Raw genomic sequence first — 26,476 nt, 5'->3', positions numbered from 1 at the left:
TTTTATTTTCTACTCATTTTAAGCACTTCTGATCTACAGACTGTTCAGCCTAATTTATATTCCATTGTTAGCTTGTAGGTTGGCTATTTTCGACGAACAACACTGTCAGGCTTCAGGCGGAAGCATTTGAAAAATGTGTGAGCCAACAGTCTATCAGAGACATCAGAGACTAATGAGGAAGTGGCTGGGTCCTTTACTGCTAGTAGGCGGTCAGCATTCAAAGAATCAGGAAAAGCAAGGAAGTATTGCTCTGCCCTAGTTACATATTACATAACTGAGTTGATAAAAATGACAAACTGTCCGTGTTCACCGATTTGTTTTAGGAACACTTTAATTTAATAACAAATAGGGACACGATACAAAATGACTCATCCGCAATAAATACGACAGCAAGTGCTGACACAAAAGAAAAGCTCAAATCAGTTGGAGCTATACCATGACTTCTGAGACATGAGGACAGACACTAGGGGAATGCGGATGTGTGTCATCATGTGAATGTAGACAATGTATTTCAAACCTAGACAAAGAGAGCAAGACGTAATGGAAACACAAACGTAGAACAGTCACATAGTGTCGGGTGACATAGAATGTCTGATGACAAACAATGTCACCAGACATGTAACACCATCCTGGAGCATGTGCGGAAAAGGTGTGGTTTGGGGTCAGAACTGACGGTGACGGAGTGCCTGGTCCTGGCATGGTTCAACAGGGACAGCCAGTCCCAGCATGGAGGAGTTAGTAGGGCCTGTCTCTCCTCTCCTGCCTGTGATCCCCCCTGAAACAAAGCCGTGTTTCATCTGATTAATCTTTTGGCCAAGTAGTTCAAAAAATAAAGTCTACCTTAGTGCTTCCCAACTGGTTTCCTCACTGGGACCTGAACAAGGAACAAGGCAGGTATAAAGAAGTGAAATTTAAGAAACTAAATAAACATACAATATACAGTATCGTGCTTTGGAGACATTAGCCTACCGGGCACATGTTTGAACAACCTTAAGGATTCACTATTTTCAAGCCATATCATTAAACTTGCATTTGCCCATTAAGTCATTAGTTTGTTATCTTGGATATCTTTCAGAGAACCTAGATCAGGGATGGGCAACTGGCGGCCCGCAAGTTTTCTTTTTTAAATCTCAAAGAAAAACAAAGTAATCTAAACATCCAAAATGGTGAACTATTGCCTTCAACTGTTCCAAACATGCAACTTTCCATGAACCATTTTAATTACAACAGTCCACCAGTAGAGCGCGCTCTCGTTTATTTTAATAGAAGCCTTATTAACTATAATTCTAGTGTTCATTTTTGTATATTTTTAAGCCAAGGTTACAGCAATACTCCCTGCCGATAAACAATGCGGCCCCCCAGATTGATTGAGGACATTTTGTGGCCCTCACCATCTACAAAGTTGCCCACCCCTGACCTAGATAGACTGTTACCTCGCTTGACTGAATCTCATTGAAGCAGAAAGGATTAAAGTAGTCCTGTCAGAATGTTACCGCATTACTGTAGAATTTGCCTTAAGCGTTGCCCGATAACATAGAAGCAACCACAAACTGTGACGGTCACATGATTGAACCTAAAATGTATCCTGGCTTGCACAACTCATTTAGACCTGAGGCCGATTCGAAAAACACTTTCTAATTCTGACATAAGTTTTCTGAAAAAAATCGTTATTCTATTCTATTCTATATATTGTTATTTATATAGCAACAGTTAATGTGACATAGACTTTCCCGGCTTGAAAGGTATAACAGCGTATAGGTGTTCCAGGTCATCATGTTTGGTTTTCTTTCAATCACGTGACAAAACTAAGCCGCACCATATAGTCAGACTGGGAATACATCACTCATCGTCTTTTTGAAAAATAAATATATATGATCTATTAAGTTATTATTATTATTGGGTTATTAAATATTTAATATCTACTAAGATGACTGTATTTAAGACTGTATTTTTAAGGACCCATGGTCACCTTGCTGAGTGTTGTGCTGACTGTGAAGACAGGGCCCAGTTTATTAAACAACACAATATTCCTCTATTCAAATTTTTCTTTTTCTGTGAGCCTGTCAGAACATCCCCTGATCAATGATTTGGGTCCCATTGTTTGATTTTGAAACGATGGCCTACTCAAGCGATTTGTGTGTGTGTGTGTGTGTGTTTGTGTGTTTGTGTGTGTGTGTGTGTGTGTGTGTGTGTGTGTGTGTGTGTGTGTGTGTGTGTGTGTGTGTGTGTGACTGAGTGACTGAGTGTGACCGTCTCACCTTCCGTCCATCTTGCCAGGCCCGAATCCTCCCCTATCCCCGCCCCGGCCGCCTCTGAAGCCACCTCTATCCCCGCCTCGGCCACCTCTGTAGCCGCCCCGCTCGAATCCCCCACGGCCACGCTCACCTCCATAACCGCCTGCCAGCAGAACAAAGACATTACACAGAGTTTGGTGGAGTAATGCGCTGCAGATGCAACATACTGTAGAAGACTGGAGAATTAATCTCTAATATTGTATACGTTAACTTTTCGTTTTTTTGTAAATTAACCCCCACTTAATCATACTACAGCGTCACATAAAAGTATAAAAACAGAACTTGCAGATCGCAGATCTGCAAGCTCGAAACGCGGCGCGAAGCGTCGCGTTTTGAGCTTGTAGATCTGATATTTTTGCTATTTTTGAATTTGAATCCTGAAAAGTAACAGTTTCGGACATATGCGGTTTCCACCCGACAGAGATGATATGCTTGTGGTTAGTATAATGACACAGTCACAGTAGATGCCACTGCCACTACAAATCCAACTTAAACACTTTAATTGCTACTAATTAATTATACGTAGCCTGCGAGTTAGTTGCAAGTAACTCGAGAGGTTACATGCATGCTCATTCTATGTGGCTGTTTACAGCGTCATGCAGACCCATACAGTACGTCATACACTGACGTGGCAGTCAGCTGTCCAATCGGGCGGGTTATTTAAGATGCACTTACATCTGTGTTCCGTCCGCTTTTGTGTCATGGGTGTTGTCATGCGGCGTTTGCTCCCACCACCACCCCAGCACCACCAGTGGGCTCTGCTATTGGTTCTGTTCCCCATGTTTTTTTTTATTATATATCTATCTCCCTGCTCTTAAAAGTTAATGATGGTTGTCTTAATTGTGCTGAGCAGGGAGAAAATGTAGCAGAGCCTGAATGCCAAAATAAAATATTACATCCACTCTTGTATTCTCATTCTATAATATTGTTTCAATATATTTGGTCTGTAATATTGGTTCAATCTATTCGTGAGTTATCTGACAGAACTTATGTTACGCTGACAGAATGGTGCCAAAATAAACAGGCCCACGTGGCAGTATTTCTGTAGCTGCTACTACCTTGGTAGTAATCCCAGCTATGTGGTGGTGTAGTATTACACAGTGTTGGCCTGTGTCAGCTGTGTCTGTGTCTGTGGCTGTGAATAGTGTCTGTCACATGAGAGTGGTTCTACCTGTCTGCACAGGTGGGGATTGTTTACACCAGGTCACTGGAACAACGACACAATAATGTAGCATTAAAAAAAATGTCTATGGCAAAGTGCTGAAACACTTGATGTAACTAGGGTGGCGACTATCGATTATTTGCTTAACGATTATTCTATCGATGACTTTTTCGATTAATCGAATCATCAAGAAGCATGTTTCTTTTATGATTTTTTTATGGGACTGTATCATTATATCAACAAATCAAAGAAAAGAAAATCGAATTGATTTTTCATAATCGACTAAATCAATTAGTCTGATTAACCACATAAGCCATACTTTATTATACTATAACTATAATGTACAACGGTGTTGCGCAAAATACCATAAATAGCGGACATACAACCTCCCCCAATAAATCAGTTATTAAATCGATTAATTCAAGTAACTGTTGCACCTCTACCGATTAGAGTTGATTGATTCAGAGCACATGTCCAGAGTTATCACTCAAAGATACTCCCCTAACCCAAGTGATGTCAAAGTGTCAAATAACTGCTGTATCACAAGATGTCATGGTGACAAATAACCAGTATCTGACCCACACAAACTGAGAGGCTTGAGGACCAAAAGAAGAGCATTGTGTTCTTACCTCTCTCCATAGGGGGCATGCCACCAGCGCCCTCAGGTTTAGGACCTTTGCACTGGTTACACTCATTGCGCCAAGAGAAGTTCAGGTTGCCACAGTCACTAAGTAGAGACAGAAAGAGTGTTGATGGAGAAAACCAGAGGAAAATAGGCTGCAGGCACGCACACGTAAACATACACATCTAGGGCTGTTATTCAAACGGATTTATTTAATCGGTTATGAAAAAAATAGTTTTTGTTCAGAATTGTTTCACATCGATTTGCTGAGATAAAACAAATTTAATTGTGACTACAATATGGATCTCGGACTTCATGTGACTATGATATAACTACAAAGTATAAAACATGAATAATAAAATATATTGAAATGCTTATATTTGTTTTCTTTTCTTTTTTTTTGCTGGTGAAAGGATTATGTGTGTGATATGAAATGTAAGCGTATCATATTATAAACAAAATAATCATTGTTTTAGTTAACATGACTGACTGTCTTAGGGCTTCTGGCAAAACAAAACTTTTCAACTTTCAACTTTGCGCGCAAGGGGGACAGTCCATTATTACACTGGAAAATAACCTTTAGTTTCAGCTCCACACACACCCTTCCCTCCCCCAAATCTTCACTCACGGATTTGAGCACTTCCAGTCTCCGGCTCTTTGCTGCCCTCCACCTCCTGCTCCACCTCCTCTTTCTCCACCTCCTCTTTCTCCACCCCCTCTTTCTCCACCCCCGTTGCCTCCTGGGAAGCCTCCACCGCGGCCGCCTCCGAAACCACCACGTCCCATTGGCGGCCCTGCAGAGTTAGAGAATGCCATGATGAGCCAAGCACCACCATGAGGCTGTCTAGCTGCAGTACCTGGTTGTTGAACTCAACACAACCTCAACAGCAGGTTACAGCTGGATTTTCATAAATGAACTCCCTCCTTGATCAAACTACAGCGTCAAAAGCATCAAAAGTAGCAGATCTGCAAGATCGAAGCGTGGTGCAAAGCGTTTGTCTGCTACTTTTGCTATTTTTGAATTTGAATCCTGAAAAGTAACTGTTTGGACATATGAGGTTTACACCCGATAAGAGATCATTTATCATTTATCATCTGTGTAACTGGAAACTGGGAAAAACCAACAGTTGTAAATCTTTTTTTACATTTTCTTTTATATAGAGTAGCCAATAATTTAAAGCCCATTCCCCTGCCCCCCTCCCCCCCAATTTAGTCATTATGCCAATTGCTGCGAGGCGTTGTGAGCTTGTAGATCGGCTATTTTTGGAAAGAGGTATAGGTGTAGAGAGAAAAAGGAGCAGACCAAGTAAAAAAATAAAGTTTGATCTGATTTTTTTTTTGATACAATATAGAGGGGGTCCCTGCTTCATCTCTCTCTCAGCTAAGGGGGCCTTGGCCTGAAAAAAGTTGAAGACCCCTGCCCTACACTCCGGCAGGTACTTTACCCCTGTGCCACCCGGGCACCCTCACGCACACACACACATACTGTGATAAACCTACCATCAGACTCACCTCCTCCCCTCGGCCCTCCTCGTCCTCCCCTCATGCCTCCTCCCCTGCCTGCAAAGTCTGCCCTGCGAGTAGCGAAGGACACCTTGATGGGGTTTCCATTGAATTCCTTCCCTGTCAAAGAGAGTCACACATAGAAATCCAGTCAACAGCTGTAGTCCTATCAAGATAAGAGAAGGAGTTTGGTATGGCAACAAAGACTGCCTGTCGCGTGAAACCCGAAGGACGCGCACGCCCAAGTGCACAGATGCTGCTTTTCATAGGTAGGGACAACAGATGCAGAAGAGATCAACGCTGGAGCAACACGGACATTTTAAGCCTTTTATTATTTAGGTGCAAGTATACATTGACTGACGTTTCGGTCTTTCGACCTTCCTCATAGAATGACAGGTGTCAGTTTTAACACTGGTCTTGGAATGAAGAGAAATTAAGTCAAAAGGCTTACCGTCAAACCAGTCGATGGCAGCCTTAGCTGATGGGGGGTCGTCGAAGGAGACTGTGGCTTCCCCCTTCAGCTTCCCTGTCTCCCTGTCTGTGTATAGGTTGATCATGGGCAGACCTGTCTTCTTATTGAGCTGAGAAGATGAGGGAAACAAGGCAAACTTTTTCATGTCAAGTATTTGGCCACGGACTAGTCTAAAAAGATTTTGTGCCCCGATAAAAGAAGAATTTGTTGTTGTTGAAAATGTACAAGAATGTACAGGATCTTTTGTTCTTTAATTCAAATATTGAAAACTCTAATATCTGCCTGATGGGATTTTTCAGTCTTAAAGGGATACTTATTTTTCTATCAATTAGTCACCCCATGGAGACTTGAATTCATGGATATGTTTGAGTTTTTGTCGCATTCCTAAGCCAATAATTTGATGACCAGCTGAGCGTAAGTAAGGCAGCGGTTCCGGTAGGAGACACAAAGGAGACTCTTTGTGTCTCCTACCGGAACCGCTGCCGGTCATCAAATTATTGGCTTAGGAATGCGACAAAAATAAAAAATGAATTCTCCATGGGGTGACTAATCGATGGGGGAAAAGTCATTTTGGGGGTGAACTATCCCTTTAATATCCTCTCCATCAGGACCAGTTGTCAACAGTGGAAGATGAGAAATGTACTGATGGTATAGAAACCATAATAACTTTGTATTATTGTATATCACCTTTCATACATAACATGCAGCCCAAAATGCTTCACATAATAATAGCGTGTGAGAGGTACCTTGATGATGCCAATCTGCTTGAAGAAGTTGGCGACCGATTCGACGGTGTAGTCATCTCCCAGGCCTTGCACGAAGATGGTGTTATTGTCAGAGTTATCCTGGTCTTGCACTGTTGGAAAAGGAGCCGAGTATGTTTTATGGAAGTGCATTACTGTATATGGTCTTTGAGAATGTCACCATTCACCCCAACCTAATTTTAAGTGTTTGATCAGAAGAAAGATGTTGTAATTCAGTGCTCATCATCACTGTTGGGCAGAAACCATGTATCTGCATATTTCATCTTTTTTATGTTTTCTTTCCCACAAATTAATATACCCCTTTTTATACTTTGTCGTGTGACAATGTCACGCAAAAGTGGCAAAAATTAGCCAAAACGTAACAGCTTCCAATCAACAGCGACAAAATATAATATTTTCATTCAAAGGATCCTCTAAAACAGGGGTCTTCAACTTTTTTTCAGGCCACAGACCCCTTGGCTGAGAGAGAGATGAAGCAGGGACCCCCACTACACTACATGTTGTATAAAATTGTGTTGCAGATTAAACTTTTTCATAGATTTCATAGATACAGTAACTCAGACTTGCTTGACAGCACTATCCTCGGTATTGAGTAAATTAATGTTTTTTTTTTTTCTTGACTTATCTTTTCTATTATGTTGAATTCATGTTAATGTGTATCTTCAGACCTTTAACCACTTAAAACCTCTATACTTAAATCAATCTTACCATTGGCTCTGTACTTGGTCTGCACTTTTTTTCCCTCTACACCAAACCTCTTTGCCAAAATGCCGATCTAATCGACTATATTTGGCTAATGTTCCCCTAAGAGAGATTCTACATGTGGTTAATGTAAAAAAAGAAAAGAAGAAGTTCCCATCACACAAAGATTTGGAGGCCCCCCTGAACTAACTGTGAGGACCCCCTAGGGGTCTTGGACCCCCTGTTGAAGACCCCTGCTCTAAAATGTAAACATGAGAAGGATACTTACTGGAGCTGTGTACACCATGTCCCTGTCCCTGCTCCCTTGGTCCTTGATGGGGTAAGACAGACAGATTTCAGTTAAGAAGCACTGTGGATGACGGACACACTCACACATCACGCCATTATTCTCACTAATGTCCATGTTCTAACTGTGCAAGTACAAACTAGGGCTGCAACTATCCATTATTTTCTAAGTGATTATTCTATGGATACATTTTTTGATTATTTGAATAATTAAAAAGCTAATTTCAATGAATCGACAAAAAAAAAAAAAAAATTATAATCGACCACTGCAAATCGTTTAGTCTGATTAACCACTAAAGCCCTACTTTATACTTCGCTGTACAACGGTGTCATGCAAAACAATACCCCAAAAATCTGATCTACAAGCTCACAACACATCGCATTGCCTGTAATGACATGCCCAAAATAGGGATAGTGCATAACTGTTGCAGCCCCATTGAATTGAAAAAATAAATAAAAACAAAAGCAAATTTGAGAACAAAAGTTTCCGCAACATTTACTATTTTATTAAAATGTTTGTTTGATTAACTGTTGCACCCCTAGTGCACTACAAACTGAAACAACCTGTAGCGTACAATGCTATGTACAGTCATGCTTCAGTTGATTACCATGATAGCCCGTCTGTGTTGCACCATGTAAATACTAAATACCGTACTCCTCATTTTTCAACCATGACATGATCGCATGCCATCACACTGTGTGTAGCATTTACACCCTACACGACACGTCACACAAAGGAACGCTTTCTGATGGAACCGTATACACTGGACTGAAATAACCATGAAGCAGTTTGAGAGCAATTTGAACCAAAACCCATGTCATTTGAAGTGCTGACATCCGTTTCCTTGTGTCTATCAGAACACAACAATAATAGCAGGATCGCCCACGAATCATCTGAGCACTTTTCTTTCTTCTCTTCATCATGGTTTAAAACGATAAACCAGGCACACATTTCCATGTCCCTTCCTTTGGACATCTCACTTGTGTTTAAAACACATGTGTGTTTAAAACCAATCAGTCGCACACTTGTGTTCTTGTAACTGAGGTGAAAACACTCGCCACGCCATAATAATTTTTTTCTCCTTTACACTGCTTGAAATGATACTTGCTCAATTCCCAAACAAATGTGATACTTTAACTCATTAAGACCTGAGGCCGATTCTACAAATGCCCTCTAAACCAGTAGTTCTCACACTTTCAAAATGTTTAAAAAATGTTCAAAAATAGCATGTGTACAAGCTTGTATATCTGCAATTTTTTAATAGCCAACGCAAAAATCTAGAATTACACAGATGCTTTCCCGGTTGGGTTAAAAACATGAACAGAAGTCAACAGCTTCATCCATCAGCGGAAGTGCTGTGAATATGCATGTGTGCAACTCAGTTCTTTCAACTTACTTTCACAGTCTTGACATTGCACACCATTTGTGAAGGTATTCAACCAGGTTTTATTGAACGCTTCCCAACAAATGTCAACAAACTGTCACTTTGTCATTTACTGACACCTCATTTCCGTCAGTTAGTTCATGATGGATTCCCCCCCTAGAGCATTTAATGACCATACCAGAGATGGTACCCAGCAATACCCATTGAAAGCCAAGCTCAACCGTTTAGTGATATGGTTCAACATCAAGATCCATATTGATTGCAACACCTTTTTCTTTGGTGTGTCACCTTTCAAAGTCCATTTTATACATTACCGTTTCAATGGATTGATATTTAACAGTATAAGCGTGTAAGATCAGAAAACTTCAGGGACTTTAGATGAAATAATCCCCCTGACAAGTTAAGTTAACGATTGTAATCGTGTGGAGGCAAACACTCACCTCAAAACAAATTGTACATTTTAGAAACAGCGCGTATGCCTTTTGGGAACGACAACCACAACCTTACCATTCCATGCAACAGAGATGCAGCATGGTAAACACAGGAAGCGAGATTCACAATTATTTTGTGCTTCCAACCAAGACCCCTTACTTTCACAGACAGTCTCTGACCAGTGAGCAAACTATTTAGCTCCAAACTTTCCACACAAGATCTTGCAAGGTAACGGGCCACGGTATTCAAATAATTATTTCATACTGGTTAGAGACTCACATGGGCAGGACCCCAGACATTGTGCCATGTAGATTTAAGATATGTTTTGTGAAAAATACCTAACTGTATACAGTGGTAGAGAGGAGGAGACTTCCAGTGATGATAAAATCAACTTGATTTTATCGTTACTGGTTCTGTGAAAAATACCTATCTGTTTACAGTGGTAGAAAGGAGACCAATAACCTGGAAGTCTCTTAATCAAGTCAGTCCTGTTATAGCTTTAAACATGCATGTGGCAAATGGCCGTTTGACCAAGATGAGATAATGACTCAGTAATGTATGAGGGTGTATGTAGGTATGTAGTAAGGTATGTGGGATAGTACTCACCTTTGACCTACTGTCAAAGGTGAGTGTTTGACAGTATTTGTAGGCATGCAGGGAGGGGACTTTGTTGGGTTTGCCTAAAGTGTGCCATAAAGTGGCCACACTCAGAGATGAGAGTGGTTCTGAGCCTTTATTACACAGGTATAGTGGACAGAGATAGAAGATTTTTTGTGGTGGTCCCATCTTTGTTTGCAGAAGAGTAGACTGAAACTAGACAAATGTTCCCTGGGGTTTTATACAGTGTGTTGTTGTTGCACTCATGGGCAGTTTTGAACACTAAATAATTAAGTGTGCCATTACTGCCATATATATTGTTAAGTTAACGTGTGAACTACTTCGAAACTCCCATGGCCAGCGGTCATTATCACCTATAGGCACACATACAGCTGTAGGCCTTCACCTCTGACACAACATTATCATCTGAAAAGTGACCATTCTTGCTAACCCCAGCCCCTCCTCCTGCGTTTCAGATACTCTAGCTAGGACGGTTAGCAGACGGTATACATGTTTTTTGTTGGGGGGCATATAGTGTATATTCGTAGAACGCACTACTGATTTGCAGTACCCATTATCAGAGTATTTGGAGGTCAGCCAGGTGACCAACTTGGGAGAGTTCGGAGATCTCCAAATGGGACATCACACGTTTCAACCAATCAGCGAAGCCGATTGAAAGACACACATAGACATGGTTACTGGAATTTATAGAAAATAACGTCAATGGGTATTTCCTTACCCTTGATTATCACATTCCAAAATTAATAGTTTGATATAAAGGCTTGTATTTTAATCCCCACTAGCAGCAGCCTGTGTCTGTCCAAAACTTTGGTCCCAAACAATATCTCGAAAACTACTTGCTGCTGGATTGCAATGGAAGATTCTGTGTACCTTCATGACCCCAAGATGATGGTTCTCATTATGCCATCACTAAGCCAGATACACTTGCTCACATTTTACTCCCAGATAATAGCTTGAAAACGACTGGCTGGATTGCCATGGAATGTGCTGTGTTCCTTCATGCTCTCCAAATGATGGCTCCTACCAATAAAGCATGGTGACCCATGGTGGCCTTTCCTAGGCTACAATTTTCACTTGCACACAAGATACCTCAAAATGTATTTGGGAAGATTGCCAGGAAACTTGCCATGGTCATTCATGCTACCTAAGAATTAACACTACTGATTTTGGTGACTTATGGCCTTTCCTACAGTGCCACCCGTAGGCCAAAAGGCATGCAGCCTTCTTTATTATCATACTTTATTTTATTTCACTTTCAAAGCTTTTAGTGCCGTTTACAATATCTGTTGATCCTTCAGTGCAATATACAATAATATTACCTGTGCCCCCAAGACTCCAAGGATGGCAGTGTCACTTGGTTCAAACCACTTTGGTCGGGTTGAGTGTAGCTAAAATTCTTAGACTGGCTGTAATTTAATTTAATTTCAGCAACATTCAACAGATTATTGTAGAGCATGATATTGCATATCAACCACACTGAATTTAGCCCAAAATTCATTCATTCAACAATTAGGACCTGTTGCATTTGGGAAATATAACCATAATTTCGGATAATTTGTGATCATAAAAATTAGTGCAACAACCCAGTGCCTCTGTTTAGGTTTAACCTTCATATTCAGGATGATCTGAACAGACATTATGTAATCATCACAATGGATGATCACTCTATAACAGCCGTTTCCAGACCCGACAACACAGTGCCGAGCTCAAGCATAGCGTGCAAGCATAAGGAAATTGAGAAATGATCAACCAAAATACTTTGGCTTAACCCACACAAGCTTCTGCTGTACTTTTTGAAAAGCATCAATCTTTATGAGTGTCAAATTATGGAGGAATGGCGTTCCATAACAAAGCAACCAAACCAGTTACTTCCACAACATTCATGCTCGGAAACTTGCTGACTAATGGCTATTGTGGGCTCCAATTTCATGTACTGACATCACAGGATGAGAATACAAATGTTTTTCCCCTTGTATTAGCCAACTACTCGTTTAACCACTTGAGCCCCATATACTTTGTTGTACAAAAAATAGTGTTGCGACGAGCTTGTAGATCCATTTTGGCTGAATGTTTGCTTATTTTTGCCGAATGTTATCCTATTTTTGCTTAATGTTTGCCTACCATGACATGCCCAGAATAGGGACACTAGGGGCTCATGTGGTTAATAGAACACAAATTGCAGGCATCTTTCCATGCTGTAGTTGTGTTCCTTCTGAATATTTATCTGGTGACACACCACAGCATCTTACACTGTAGACTCACTCTGTAATCTTATATGAAAATTGGCTTAAGGAGTTCCCAATGCAGCGATGCCCAAACAGTGTTGGGCAATATTACTCAGGAGAATAATGTTACTTATAACATATTACTCCTTAAAATATATATATATGTTACTTATTACTTGGAATCAAGAGTAATATATTATAATACATATTATATTAATGTAACTTTTGCCCCCCCCCCCCCCCCCACTCACACACACACACAAAGGGGGGGGGGATGTACAACACAAACTGTTTAGCCAGCTCCTTTTAGAACTGAATCCAATTTATTGGAATAATAAGAGTCACCAATTAGCCAAACTGAATAATTGCAAGGCTATACAACAAAATAGTCAACAGTCTCTCATCTTTTGAACTATTTTTCTGCTGCATATTACACATTTGGAACAATAATTATCCTTAGTCCAGGACCCACAAGTGGTCCTTTGAATGGGTCCCAGCTATAGAGTTATAATATATCGGTCCCAGCCAGGGACAATTTTAGTCCCAGGGAAATTCTATGAGTCCTGATAAAATAAAACCTTTATCCCATTCAGACAGGATGGCAACATTGTCTGCCTTTCATTGTTTTCAAGGCGAAAAACAAACCATGTCACTCTCTGCCTTACAATTATATGGGCAAGGTAACCTTATGGCACTGCTATGCACTAACTGCTTCCGGTGGAATGATAGTTTTAAACTTTAAAGAGATCTAAAATGTTGTGTTTACATCGACAACAAGTGTTGTCCCTGTCTACTTCAATTGACTACTTTGTTTGGGCTGACATGCCCCCCCATTTTTAACGCGCAATGTTGTGACGCGTCTACAACGTCTGTGTGTGTGTGTGTGTGTGTGTGTGTGTGTGTGTGTGTGTGTGCGTGTGTGCGTGCGTGCGTGCGTGCGTGCGTGCGTGCGTGCGTGCGACACACACAGATGTTGTAGACGCGTCGCAACATTTCCACACACACACACACACACACACACACACACACTGACAGGGAAGTGGAACACACAGACACACTACGTCGCCGTCTCATAGAGAGAGAGCCCTTTTATCTCGGTCAAAAATAAAAACAAATCACGTTCATTGTAACGAGCAACACAGCGTGATTGATCAGTGATATGGTATAATATTACTATTTTGGCAGAGTAATATGTTACACTACCCGTTGCTGGGTAAAATAATAATATTACAGTAATATATTAAAAGTAACTTGTTACTGCCCAACACTGTGCCCAAATATGGAGTGTGTTGTCTAACCATGGCATCAGGCGCAAACAAATCAGTCAGCTCCATATAGGGGCACAAATGGGAGTATGCCCATATATGGGCATAAAATGGACATAGACTGACAGATACCGAGATCTCCATATATGGGCATAATGGTCGGTTCGGCGGCACGAAGTAGGTGAACTCTAGATGAGCGGCCCGAACCTTTAGTAAGACTAAATGTACCTCACAATACAGTTAGCTTGAGTGGATATCACATAACTATTTTCACATTATGTTTGTATTTACTCATGAATTAAACATTTACTAAATGATGCCTGAAATATGGTTAAATCGTATAAAATGGTCATGCTGAGGCTTTCTGTCACTCCAAATATTTTGTAAACAGAAGTCATGAAAGCTTTGGATGTGCAACAGGTCCATTTCAAATGTGATCGCCTATGTTATAATATTTTTGGCTAGGTCATTGTCTCAAATTTGAATAGTTGCTCTGTAATTTGACCTATCTTTTGCAATAATTGTAGCACAAAATATTATTGGTATGACAAGCCTTGGGCTTTTTTAACAGTACACATACCATTTTTTTACGATTATGGTTTTAGGCCTTTTCTAGGTTGCTATATTTAAATATACTGTGGTACAGTGAGACAGGCACCTGAGGGCAGGGGGGGGACACAACATGCAAAACAGGTCACCAGTTGAAATCAACCCAGGGACGTTGCAATTATGTTGTCAACACACTATCCAGTCAGCTACCGGTACGCCCCTAGTCCACATACCAAATGCCACATTTGACCGTCAAAGTATGCAACTATGTGTAACGCCCAGGTATCGAACCCGGGTTTTCCATGAGGAAAGCCAACGTCTTAACCAATAGCCTAAAGAGTTATTCCCCCTTGGCCAGAGGCGATATTAGGCTTTTGGTCATCAGGCAGAGGCTCTGAACCACTACTGCTACATATGCACACTTCAGCCTCAGATCACATACACACTAAACAAAAATTGTGCTAAATAGCACTAAAAGTCGTTTGTTGGCTCTCAATCATAAGGGAACCACTTTTTTGTTGTTGCTATATAGCACCATTTGTCAAATGTTGCTATAAAATTAGAACCATTAGAGGTGCCTAAACTAAGAACCAGTAGAGAACCTCTAAAGAACCATACATGGGCTTAACAGGTTCTTGTGTGTACCAGGGGCCATATGTATCAAGGGTGTGTACGCATAAAAACTATTCCGAGCAATAATCTATGCAAAGAGATCGGTATGTAAGAAAGGGAAACTTGACGTGCAATGAGCAAACCTGTCCACACATACTCCACACATTTTCAGGCAGTGAGTTGTGTTGAGATAATACAGGAACAATTAGTGTTCTGAGTCCAATAAAGATGAATTGCAACATTAACGTTTGTGCATTTTAACCACTTGAACCCTAGCATCCCAATTCTGGGGGAACATTCGCTAGAAATAGCAGATCTACAAGCTCACAATGCGTTACAACGTGACGTGAGCTAGATCAGGTATTTTTGGCGAAGACTTTTGGTGTAGAGGGAAAAGAAAAAAAGAGTGGACCAAGTACAGAGTCAACTAAGTATTAGTTTCATGTATAGAGGGTTTAAGAGCCAGCCATGTGCTGGTCCAGTGGAAAGCGATACAGTACGAACACCAGACAGCTCATAATACATAGACGTATTTTTATTATGATGACGTGTTGCTTTTACCAGTCCCCTCTCCTCCTCCAATGGCTGACTCTTGGCTTGTGGGCATTTTTCTTTGATATGCCACTGCTACACCACCAAATAATATTGTTTCTCGTTTTCCACCTCCACAACTAATGTTTTCATTTCACAGTCTGATAAGTCGTGCTTCTTTTTCGCAGATTTGGGGAAACGTATAGGGTATTAACGGGTTAATTGTGGGAGTTTTTCTGCCCATTTAGGGGTAAAATGGGAGTGAATTTGTGCTTGTTCCCAGTTCCACACTGATTTGGCTGCGATTTGGCCTTGATTTATGAACAAAAACAGGTGTAGGCTATGTGTCTCTGACAAAACCTTCCATGCAGAGAAATTCAGAACAGTGTGTACACATCAATTTGAAGCTGTGCAAACTTTGATACATACGGCCCCGCTGATGCTCTCCATAGTGAGACAATGTCATTGTAATAGTATAACATTTAGTCACATTGCGACAATTTATATATGCTACTCCATTGTTTTGTTTACGATTAAGGTACCTTTTCCGAAATGTGAAATGTTGATCATCATTCCTCGTCGAGCAACTAATAGTGAAAATGGCTGATCTACAAGCTCACAACACGTTGCATCGCAACACGTTGTAAGCTTGTACATCTGCTATTTTTGCTATTTTAAGATTTTTTTGTAATTTATTTTTTACTATTTTTGACAATTTCCGCCTTTAACAATATGCCCAAAATAGGGATGCCCTAATTTCTTCACCTTTTTGTTCTACCCTCCCTTTAGCTTTGACTCCTCAAACCCATCAAACCTCTTGTGGGAAGTTGGTTTTGTCACTTACCACCAAACTTATTGAAGCCTCCACGGTCGCTCATTCTGATGAAGAGGGAGAGAAAAGGCGACACGCATTGAAGACTGGTGCAGACAGTGCAGGGGAGGGTTAACCTTCACTCTTGTTAGTCTCTCCTTACAGACTAGCCAGTTTGTCCCTTTGACACTTGCTCTGTTCAACCCCTAACCCCTTTCTGGTCAACTCACGAATAAAACCCTTTACCTTCTCTATTGTTTTGAGCCTTGTTGTGCTGAGGATGTGGTCAAAGAGGCCAGTTTAATGGCCTTGTATATTTGCTGAATTTGTTCACAGGCAGCTGAAATTTGCAGTTTTTGTAACCCACAAGTTCAAAATCTCCTTTTCGGTGACTTGTTTGTAATCTCATATTAACGTTGTTTTCTGTTTCCATCAACCAACCCAAACCTAAAGTCCAGGACATTGTTAGGTATTATTTTAGGTATTCCACCACAGTTGTCTTCACGTGGAATGTGAAGCAAATCCCAAGCTAGGTATTTTCTGGGAGACCGAGAATGAACCCAGGTCTCTTCTAGCATGAATGAACACTTTGGTTCACCGCCCCCTACTTCTCCTACGAACTGCGTATGATCTGTCCTCCTTCTGTTATTTCCCTTAGGCACCCTGGAGAGAGGGTAAGAAGCCTAGGGGAAGATTCAAACATTGATTAAAGCATAATATTATACATTAGACCTGGCGGAGCGTAGTGGAAGGTGGTGGGGAAAGGTGAAGGAGGCAGGGGTATGGTGATGTCTGTGTGGGGATCATACTGAATCCAATAGATGTTTCCATAAACAGCTCTGACTTGAATAGCCATACGAACATTATAAGACACACAGAACCATCATCAGTGTAACAAATGTCTGGTGAGGGACAGGGTGTTACGGTAAGGAAGGGCCTCACTCACTTGCCTGCAACAGTTTTAAAAGGCTTAAAATGACAGATTGGCATCTACAGTATAGTAACATGTAGGCCTTCGTATACCTTCTGTGTATTTATGTAACATAAATAATAATTTAAGCCTTTAGGTAAGATACAAATACAAAATTGAGAATTAGATAAGTGATTGGGTCTTTTTGGACAGGTCATGTGAACAGCAACTATGCTTCTGTTCTGCCATAATATGGCAGATGATATGTGGTAAATTATGTTATATCAACTACCAGTTAAAGGTGTTAGGGCGTTCAGGGGATTGAGCTCCGAACATTATAATGACAGAAGGGGTTTGTGTCAATAATTCATACACCTTTCATGGATGAGAGTGCATACAATGAAATGGCAAAATGTTTTGCTTATGTGAGTTCAAAAGGCTGGGACATCACCAACATTGTGACATAACAGAATTACAGTCCATCACACTGGTAACAATTTACCATACCAGATTAAAAGATAATCTAGTACTGGATGTGGCATTTATTAATAATGAAAAGCTTTTAGCTTTTTGCTGTGCCTTTTAAAATTGACCAACTTCCAAATATCAAATTAATCACACTCATTTCACTGCCTCATGACAGGTCTGCAGTTTACATAAATCATATGCACCTGGTTTTCGTTAATGTCCCCGTTGTGCAATTGCTTCTTTGTGCATTGCTACTGTATATCATGCTTCTGTTTCATTTATTTATTTTGAATTGTACAGTAGTTTTCAAGTTGAGTGTTTCATTGGTTCACAACCTAGTGTACAGTCCACACAAGTAGGTCTATTTTGTCATAATGTTGACACTGTCACTGATAACATCTTATATTCATTAGGTATATTAAGTAGAATTTTGAAAATCCTAAAGTAAAGTTACTAATTGGCAGAGGGTGGTGTTTTCCACTGCCATTTGTCCATAAGACAATCTAAAAACTGCTCTTTTCTTTTTTCAATTCATTGCAGTTTATCAGTGTTTGCCTTCGTTCTACACAGCATTAAAACATTGTTTTGAATCTGGTGGGGGTGGACTGCAGGCGCTTTCTGACCTCAATATTGTACCATACTTGGCAGAAAGGATTTGAAACCCGGCCTTTCTAAGTTGTTCTGCTGCTGATAACCCACTTTATTTAAGACACAGTAGAAAGTAACTCAAGTGGGGAAAATAGAGATTTTGTTACTTTAAGTGGTGCTTAAATGTTTTCACATTAGTTTCCCAAAAAAGTAATCTTCCACTTCAAACCTACACTTTGTAGACTTTCATGAATGACCAGACATACAACAGCAAGCAAACAATTATTTGCAGTTACCCTTTAACAGATTTGAGAAAGCAACACTTACAATTTAATAATACTAATATTGGGGCTTCATCGTGCCTTCATGGGGCTTTATGGAACTAACCATAGCAGCTGATTGACATCAAGCAAAGAATCTTGCTTTTGCATTTTTTATCTGCCTTTCCTGTGCCATTCACACTGAGCACTATAACTATAACTATAAAAAATATAGTCAAGTGGATGGCAGAGTTCACACCAACTGAACAATGGTGAACGATATAGTTATAGTTATCTTTATAGTTATAGTGCTCAGTGTGAATGGTGCTTAATGGGGATACTTACAACTCTTTTAGGACATTATTCTAGTTGAAATCAAGGGTTGATTTTTTTATTTAAATTCAGCCACTGCATTGCAAGTACCTTATGCACTTACAGTATGTGAACGCAGACATTTTATTGGTCATAACATTGTTAGAGGTGGTATTGGGCAGTAAGATTGTGTCAAGAGCAACATTCAGCAATTAGGCCTCAGCTACCATAAAGTTATCCTTTAACAAGTCTAACTGTAGATGGAAAACATCAAACTCCTAGATATTTGTTGTTTGATTAGAATCATAAGCTTCCTGAGATCATTGAAACCACAGTAGCCAATAGCCATATATCTATGACCACACCAACAGGCACAGAGGAAGCTGTTTTGGTACGTATTTGCTTTCCCCTCTTTTAAACACTTAAAGGTTCCATGAAAAACAGTTTCTTCATTTTAGTGGATTGTGTGCAAACAACTTTTACATGGATTGGAGACCTATTATTCCTGATTTCATCAGCATACGTGGACATGGTCCATCATCATTGGGTTGTGCTTTTAAACTCAACATTACAGCATGGCGGCAGTCTTAATAGTCTTTGTTATGAAAATAAGCAACATTTTTAAGCTATTAGTAGGGCATTTTAGTCATTGCATAATAACAAATGACAATAACTGCTGCAAACAACAGCCAAAATGCCAATTTTATCAGACTTCCTTATCAAGTTCCTGGGCTCACTTCCCTACAAAAGCAGCAGGGCAGATCAAGTCATGAAATTAAAGCACATCACAGGGACTGACGATTGTTTGTGATAATCCTACACTTTTTCCCTTTTAAAATGTTTGCGTTCCGAAAGTGACGAAAGTTCATAAAATAATGTATAGCCTATGCATCTCTGTGCAGAATGTGTCTGCCGTCATAAGACAGACAGAATGGGAGGCAGGACCAGGAATGTGTAGGAATGAAGGAAAGGACACTCACCCCATGCTGCCTCTGCCTCGTGGTCCTCCTCTGCCACCGCGGTCAAAACCACGGTCGTAACCGCCTGCGCCGCCGCGACCCCCATAGCCACCTCCGCCACCTCCTCTGCCCCTCCCGCCACGCCCATCCTGGCCACCGTAACCTCCCTCCTCGCCCCCGTATCCTCCACCTCCTCCACTCAACGGTGGGCTGTCCTGTCCGTATCCTGAGGAGATAGGAAGTCCTGGAACTCACATTTTTGGCGGGCAGCGGGCGCTTTTGACCAGTATTGGTGTCCTCGACTTTTGTAGCATTAGATAGATAACTTTGATCAAGGTTAATATAACATGAATTCAGACATTTCTTTTTCATTTCATTTTTTTTTATATACTGACAGAATCCGCTTTGTTTGTTTATGTGCTATAAATTGTGATTTTGAGACCTGTTTCTCCATAAAGGAGAGTGCATGGAAACACTACTTTTGTTTTCACAGAAGGAACAGATAAAGATGGTGGACAATCTTTTCACTTACTGTATATCATTCGCAGGTACGTACAGTATACAACCCAAGGTTTTAACAAAGTTCAACGCTGCTTTAAGTAATAAGCATCTTGTGTATATACTGTAGTACTAATATATCACTTTGCTTACCAGTACTCTGGCTATACTGGCCCTGCTGGCCGTAGCTCTGTGAAGGGGGGCTGTTATAGCCAGATGATTGGCTGTAGGGAGCACCCCCAAGTGGAGAGGGCTGTTGGTGATTCCCACTGCCTCCATAGCCGGCAGTCTGACCCCCGCTGCTCCCATAACCACCTCCACTCTGCTGCTGTCCATAACCAGACGCCTGGGAGTTACTGCTGTAACTGCCGAGGGTGAATCAAGGGAAGGGTTAACCGCTTAAAGGAGTAGTTCACCCCAAAAATGACGTATTTTCTATCAATTACACACGCCATGAAGCCTTGAATTCATGGCGATTATTTTGTCTTTGTCGATAGGAAATAGGGATGTCAGATTTAATAATAATAATACCTTTTATTTGTAATGCATAAATCAAATCTCAGAGTAAAAATGTGGCATAAAAACAACACAAAACACAACTGTACCAGAATAATTAACCTAAAATAAAATTAGGCATAGAGCCTGAGCTGGTACTGGTTTTGAGCCTGAGCTCAAAACCAGTACAGCTAGGAAAATGCTTTGTTAAAGAGGAAGGTTTTTAGTCCTTTTTTAAAAGCAGTCTGTGTGGCGCTCTCAGGTGGTGTGTTGGGAATGTTGCAACACAAATGTGGACACAATAGCAGGGTCATTTCATAAATGTGGCATACCTGATTTTTTTCAACGTAAGCCGTTCCTAGTTAAACATTTAGCATGCACACACAAGCGGGGTCTTACCCTGAGGGGGGAGATGAAGAAGGCTGCTGCTGGCCATAGCTGGAGTAGGATGACTGCTGGTTGTAGCTGCTAGGAGGAGGCTGGCTACTGCTGTTGTAGCCCCCAGAGCTGTAGGATTGACTGGACTGGCTGAAACCACCTCCACCCTGGTTAGGGGGCGCAGAACCGTATCCTCCTGAGTGGAGACAGTAGAGGCCCTCGTTTATCAAGGTGGTGTAGACCAAAAAACGGGCGTTCATATGATGACAGCCCCCTGGCTATCTATTTCTTTTTTTTTAAAGATTTGTTTATTGACAGAGTACAATGTACATCCATCCATTTTACATTTTATACAGCAATACAAGAAAAAAGACAATGGAAAACAAAAAGACAGAAAACAACCCTCCCCTCCAAACCCACCCCCCACCCCGGAATGGCACAATAAACATCATTGACTACAACAAACTTTGCAGTAATAGCAACCTACAACCTCAACCAAGAGGAGTTAATGAAGGCAAAACATCGAGAAAGGAGCCCCAAATTTTGTTATAGGTCTCGGGTTTTCTCCTTACATTGTACAGGATCTTCTCAGGAGTACAATAAGAGGAAAGTTCATTCAACCAGTGCTTTTGTGATGGAGAATTTTCAGATTTCCAATTGACAAGGATAAATTTTTTTCCAGCCGTGCTGGCAAGTGAGACAAAATATTTCTTATGAAAGTTCACATTAATTAAACTGACATCACCCAATATCCAGATCCTGGGGTCAAATGGTACCTCAGATTCTATGACATCCGAAACAGTGGTTATAATGAACTTCCAAAAGTCAACCAAATATGGACAGTTCCAAAGCATATGAGTCAAATCACCCTCATTTATCTTGCACCTCTGGCACATGGCAGAAATATTTCCATCTATTTTATGTAACCTTAGTGGAGTAAAATAAGTCCTGTGAAAAATATTGAATTGCATTTGTCTATGCTTCGTGGAGACCAGGACTGTCTGAGCTCTTTCTAAGACGTTTCGCCAATCAACATCATCATACGTACATTCCAAATCAGCTTCCCATTTGCGTTTAAGGGATATTTTGTTATAGATCAAAAGATTCCTATTTAATATATTGTATATGGAAGAGATTAACCCCTTAGTGGAGGAGATCAACGTGCTGAACATATGATCCTCCAGGGGTGATTTATTAGGAATAGACGGGAAATCTATACAGTTTTCTCTGACCCAGTGTCTGATCTGGAGATATTTGAAAAGATTATGATTTGGCAAGTTATACTTAGAAGATAATTGTTGAAAGTTTTAAAATATGTTATTACTATACAAGTCCCCGACAGTCCTGATCCCTTTGTCGAACCAACTCCTTAAAATACCATCAGCAATAGGGCGAGGGATGTTAGGGTTGTCCCTTAACGGAGTCCTTCTCATATAAGAAATGTCTAATCCCAATAACTTGTGCGATTCTTGCCATGCCTCAAACGAGCACAACACAATAGGATTCTTTGTTATTACAGAGAGGTTCTTCCTCGAGCCCAAAAAAGGAACAGTCCTTAGAGGAGTGAGGCCCAATTCCTTCTGTTCTAAAGACAGCCATCTGACCTCACTATTCTCTGAATGTAACCATATCCATAAAGGTCGAAACTGAGAGGCCAAGAAATAGCACCTGAAATTAGGAAGATTAAGACCTCCCCTATCATAGGGGGCCTGTAGACTACTCAATTTTACTCGTGGAATTTTATTTCGCCATAAAAAGGCAGAGACGGTTTTGTTGAGCTGACTAAAGAACTTCTTAGGAACTGATATTGGGATACACTGGAATAGATAAATAAACTTGGGCAGAATATTCATCTTGACACCCTACAGTATGCACCCTACCAATTAGCGATAATGGTAAATCAATCCACCTCTGGGTGTCCAATTTGACTCTCTCCAAGAGACTCGAGTAGTTATCTTTAAGTACCTTGTCGTGACTTTTTCTGATATTTATACCCAAGTATTTAAAACCATGAGGGCAAACCTTCAATGGTGCAATAAGAGCCCTGACATCCAAGTCCTGCACGTTTAAAGGTAGAACCTCACTCTTGGTCAAGTTTATTTTGTATCCAGAAGCCGCACTGTACTCCTGTAGACATTGAAAGAGAGGAGGAATCGAATCAGCCGGATCAGATCTGGCTATCTATTTCTAATAAACGTGGTGTCATAGCTCTCGACCACGGACCACGGCAGGACGCAGGACTTCTTTATTTTGCAAAACAGCAGAGTGTGTGCCAAACTTATTCCAATCATTAATTTGATTGGTGTCATTCAACAACGTATGGGAAACAGACAACGCATAGGATATTAATTATTTAATTAATGATTCAGGTTTTCGTTTGGGATATATATTTACTTATGGCTAGAATAAAAAAAAATATGTTTTTCTTTTTTTCTTCCCCAGACCGCATTCTTCCCCAGACCGCATTCTTCTGACATAGTGTGTCAGCATGTGCCATTCCCAAGCATATGATAGGCGTGTGTGCTGTGTAGCTGTGTGTGAATCCACGGAGATGATTGGTGGGGTAACTTCACACGTTGGAGAAGTTCCTCTTCTCGGCCGTATTCCGCTTCTTCATGTCAAAAAACAGGTGGGGCGAGGCTGTACAAATCCTATGCTAGAATTGACAGGGTACACCTATTTGATAAATCTCACATGGACGTGGGCGTAAGCTAATTCCTGGGCTCGAATTTAAGCTGGTTTGTACACTCCATTGATAAATGAGGGCCAGTATATTTAAGCCTAATGTATACTTACCTGTGTGGGGGTGTCACACCAAAAATAGCAGATCTACAAGTTGCTGTGCATTGTGAACCAAATTTGATCATAAATATACCTAATTATTAGAACATTAAATTATCATTTACAGTTTACAGTTTAGGCATTCAGCAGACGCTCTTAATGCAGAGCGACTTAAAGTAAGCAAACTTACATTATAAATGAAATAATGACTTTTTTTACACATTCATTTCTTCATTAGAGGCCTCCTGCAACAACATATGAAAGATGAAGGAAGAAAATGCTTATTTTTATCTATATCTGGGTCTTATATCTACCCACACTATGCCTTGACACATCAGCTCCACTGATCAACCTCGACCACAGGCTAATAGGACAGCTGCTGACATGAAATGGCTATGTACAGAAAATATAAGACATACAACATTGGATTTGACAGTGTAAAATAAGAAGAATGAAAGTGTGTCCTTACCTGACTGGGGTTGGCCATAGCTCCCATAGCCTCCTTGGTTGTAGGAAGGGGGGCTGCTGTCTGTGTTCTGGCTGTAGCCTCCATAGCCTTGCTGGCCATAGCTCTGACCAGAGGACTGCCCGTAGCTCTGGTTCTGGGTACCACCGCCACCGCCACCACCACCACCACCACCACCACCGCCACCATAGGACCCATAGCTGCACACCAAATGAACCCCACCCACAGCAAAACGGGCACAGGAGAGATATTAAAAGTTCAAGATGACAAACCATGTGGGTCTGGATATCAAAACATTTGACTGGATGTAGATTTAGTGAATGTACTGTAGTAATGATGATTATAATTATTTCCCCATTCATTACAGGACAGTGATGGGTAATAATAAGAATTTCAGACTTACCCTTGGGCAGGTGTTTGGGAATAATCTAGAATACAAACATTAGAGCATATTCATTAGTTTTGTCAGAGCATATCAATTAGTCTTGTAATGCCACAGTAGTATGTTAGCTGCATCACCATTAATAAAATTAAAAATAAATAGTAGGAGGAACAACCTCCTGACTGCTTGTAACATTAACAGTCTATTTTTATTCAGTGAGTATACCATCTTATTATTGTTACACAAATATCGACCCTCTGGGTCTGTAACTCTAGAGTATACAGATGGAACCAAATGGACATGGTTCAATTTGCACACTGAGTTATTTAAGGATTTTATAGTGCATAATATTCTTCTGCAGTGGTGGAAAAAGTACTCACATTTCTTACTTAAGTAAAAGTATCATTACTGTAATGTAGAAATACTCTGTTACAAGTAAAGGTCCGGAATTCAAAATTTACTTCAGTAAAAGTACAAAAGTATTGGTATCAAAATGTACTTAAAGTACCAAAAGTAGAAAGTACTCATTATGCAGAATGTCCCATTTTTACAAGTTTTCAAATGTATAAAATGTATTAAAATCTTTTGAAAATAGCAGATACTATTTTCAAATGGCCGAAATGGGCCTAGGCCTGAAGTGGTTAATGTATGTTCTGTAATAATAATCAAAATCTACAAAGTAACTAGTAACTAAAGTTTTCAAATAGTTATAGAGGAGTAGAAGTAATAATAATTTGCCTGAGATGTAGTGGAGTGCAAGTAAAAGTACTGAAAATTGGAAACACTCCAGTAAAGTAAAAGTACCTCAAAACTATACTTAAGTACAGTACTTGAGTAAATGTACTTAGTTACTTTCCACCACTGACTGTATGTTTTCTGCAGTAAATGTCACAGGCCTACTGTGGGTGAGACTGACCCACATAATATACAGTGTGGTGTAAACAGATAGACAGATATATTAGAAGATATTAATATGACCACCAGGTTGATATATGCGTGCTTTGCATCATTGCCACTATTTATTGTTTATACCCAGATATTATTTTTTTTACTGTAGATGCGCTTAACCTTAACGTTCGTATATATCTAAAAGAATAGCTATAGCGACGCGTTTAACCTCAACTGAAATCTATGCGTTTTGCTTCCATCAAACGTTATTATGCAATCATATATCAAATCCAGTCACAAGACTATATGCGTATATAATTGATCTTTTACCGTTAGATGCCATTCCTGCAAACCAAATACAGCCTGCAAGCTTTAGCTGCCGACGGGGGGGAAACAAGCAGCGTTGCCAGATTCTGTGAGAGAAATAAGCAACAAGGTCTAGTAAAACAAGCCCAAAAGATGCCATGAGCATTTTAAACCTTTATACTGCATACATCGGCTATTTGAAAATAGCCGATCTAAAAGCTCATAGATCTGTTGTTTAAAAAAGAGACAAATGTGAATATTTTGGAACAAATCTTGTATGGGGGTTCCTGGCACAACATATTTCCATATGGGGCCTGCAGACAAATACATATTAATTTTGGGGTCCTTGACATGAAAATGTTTGAAAACCACTGGTTTAAACAACATTAGGAAACAATACCAAATAAGCAACTACACTTTAGAAACAAGCCCAAAGTCGCTTATAATAAGCGAATGGCAACACTGGAAACAAGCGCACCGCCTAGCGCTGGCTGGACAGTAGCCTGGGGAGAAGCAGTTTGAATATCTGGTCTAGAGCGGATACGGAAATGGT

General features: G+C 40.4%; 1 protein-coding gene across 1 annotated transcript; it reads right to left on the bottom strand.

Moving 5' to 3' along the window:
* Positions 1-324: 324 nt before the first annotated feature.
* On the bottom strand, positions 325-25,960 carry fus (FUS RNA binding protein; the record flags this gene model as incomplete). The annotated part of the gene is made up of 15 exons (XM_080448328.1): positions 325-775; positions 2,259-2,397; positions 4,086-4,183; positions 4,707-4,872; positions 5,591-5,701; positions 6,033-6,162; positions 6,800-6,909; positions 7,788-7,829; positions 16,266-16,300; positions 19,751-19,955; positions 20,381-20,592; positions 21,122-21,296; positions 24,351-24,547; positions 24,751-24,775; positions 25,948-25,960. The coding sequence occupies 15 exons, from the start codon at positions 25,958-25,960 to the stop codon at positions 736-738; spliced, it is 1,698 nt and encodes a 565-aa protein (XP_080304454.1). The 3' UTR covers positions 325-735.
* Positions 25,961-26,476: the final 516 nt, after the last annotated feature.

The sequence above is a fragment of the Gymnoscopelus braueri genome (assembly GCF_963280865.1).
Source record: "Gymnoscopelus braueri genome assembly, chromosome: 13".
Lineage (NCBI taxonomy): Eukaryota > Metazoa > Chordata > Actinopteri > Myctophiformes > Myctophidae > Gymnoscopelus > Gymnoscopelus braueri.
Note: the sequence above shows the minus strand (reverse complement) of the source record. Positions and strands in the feature narration are given on the sequence as shown.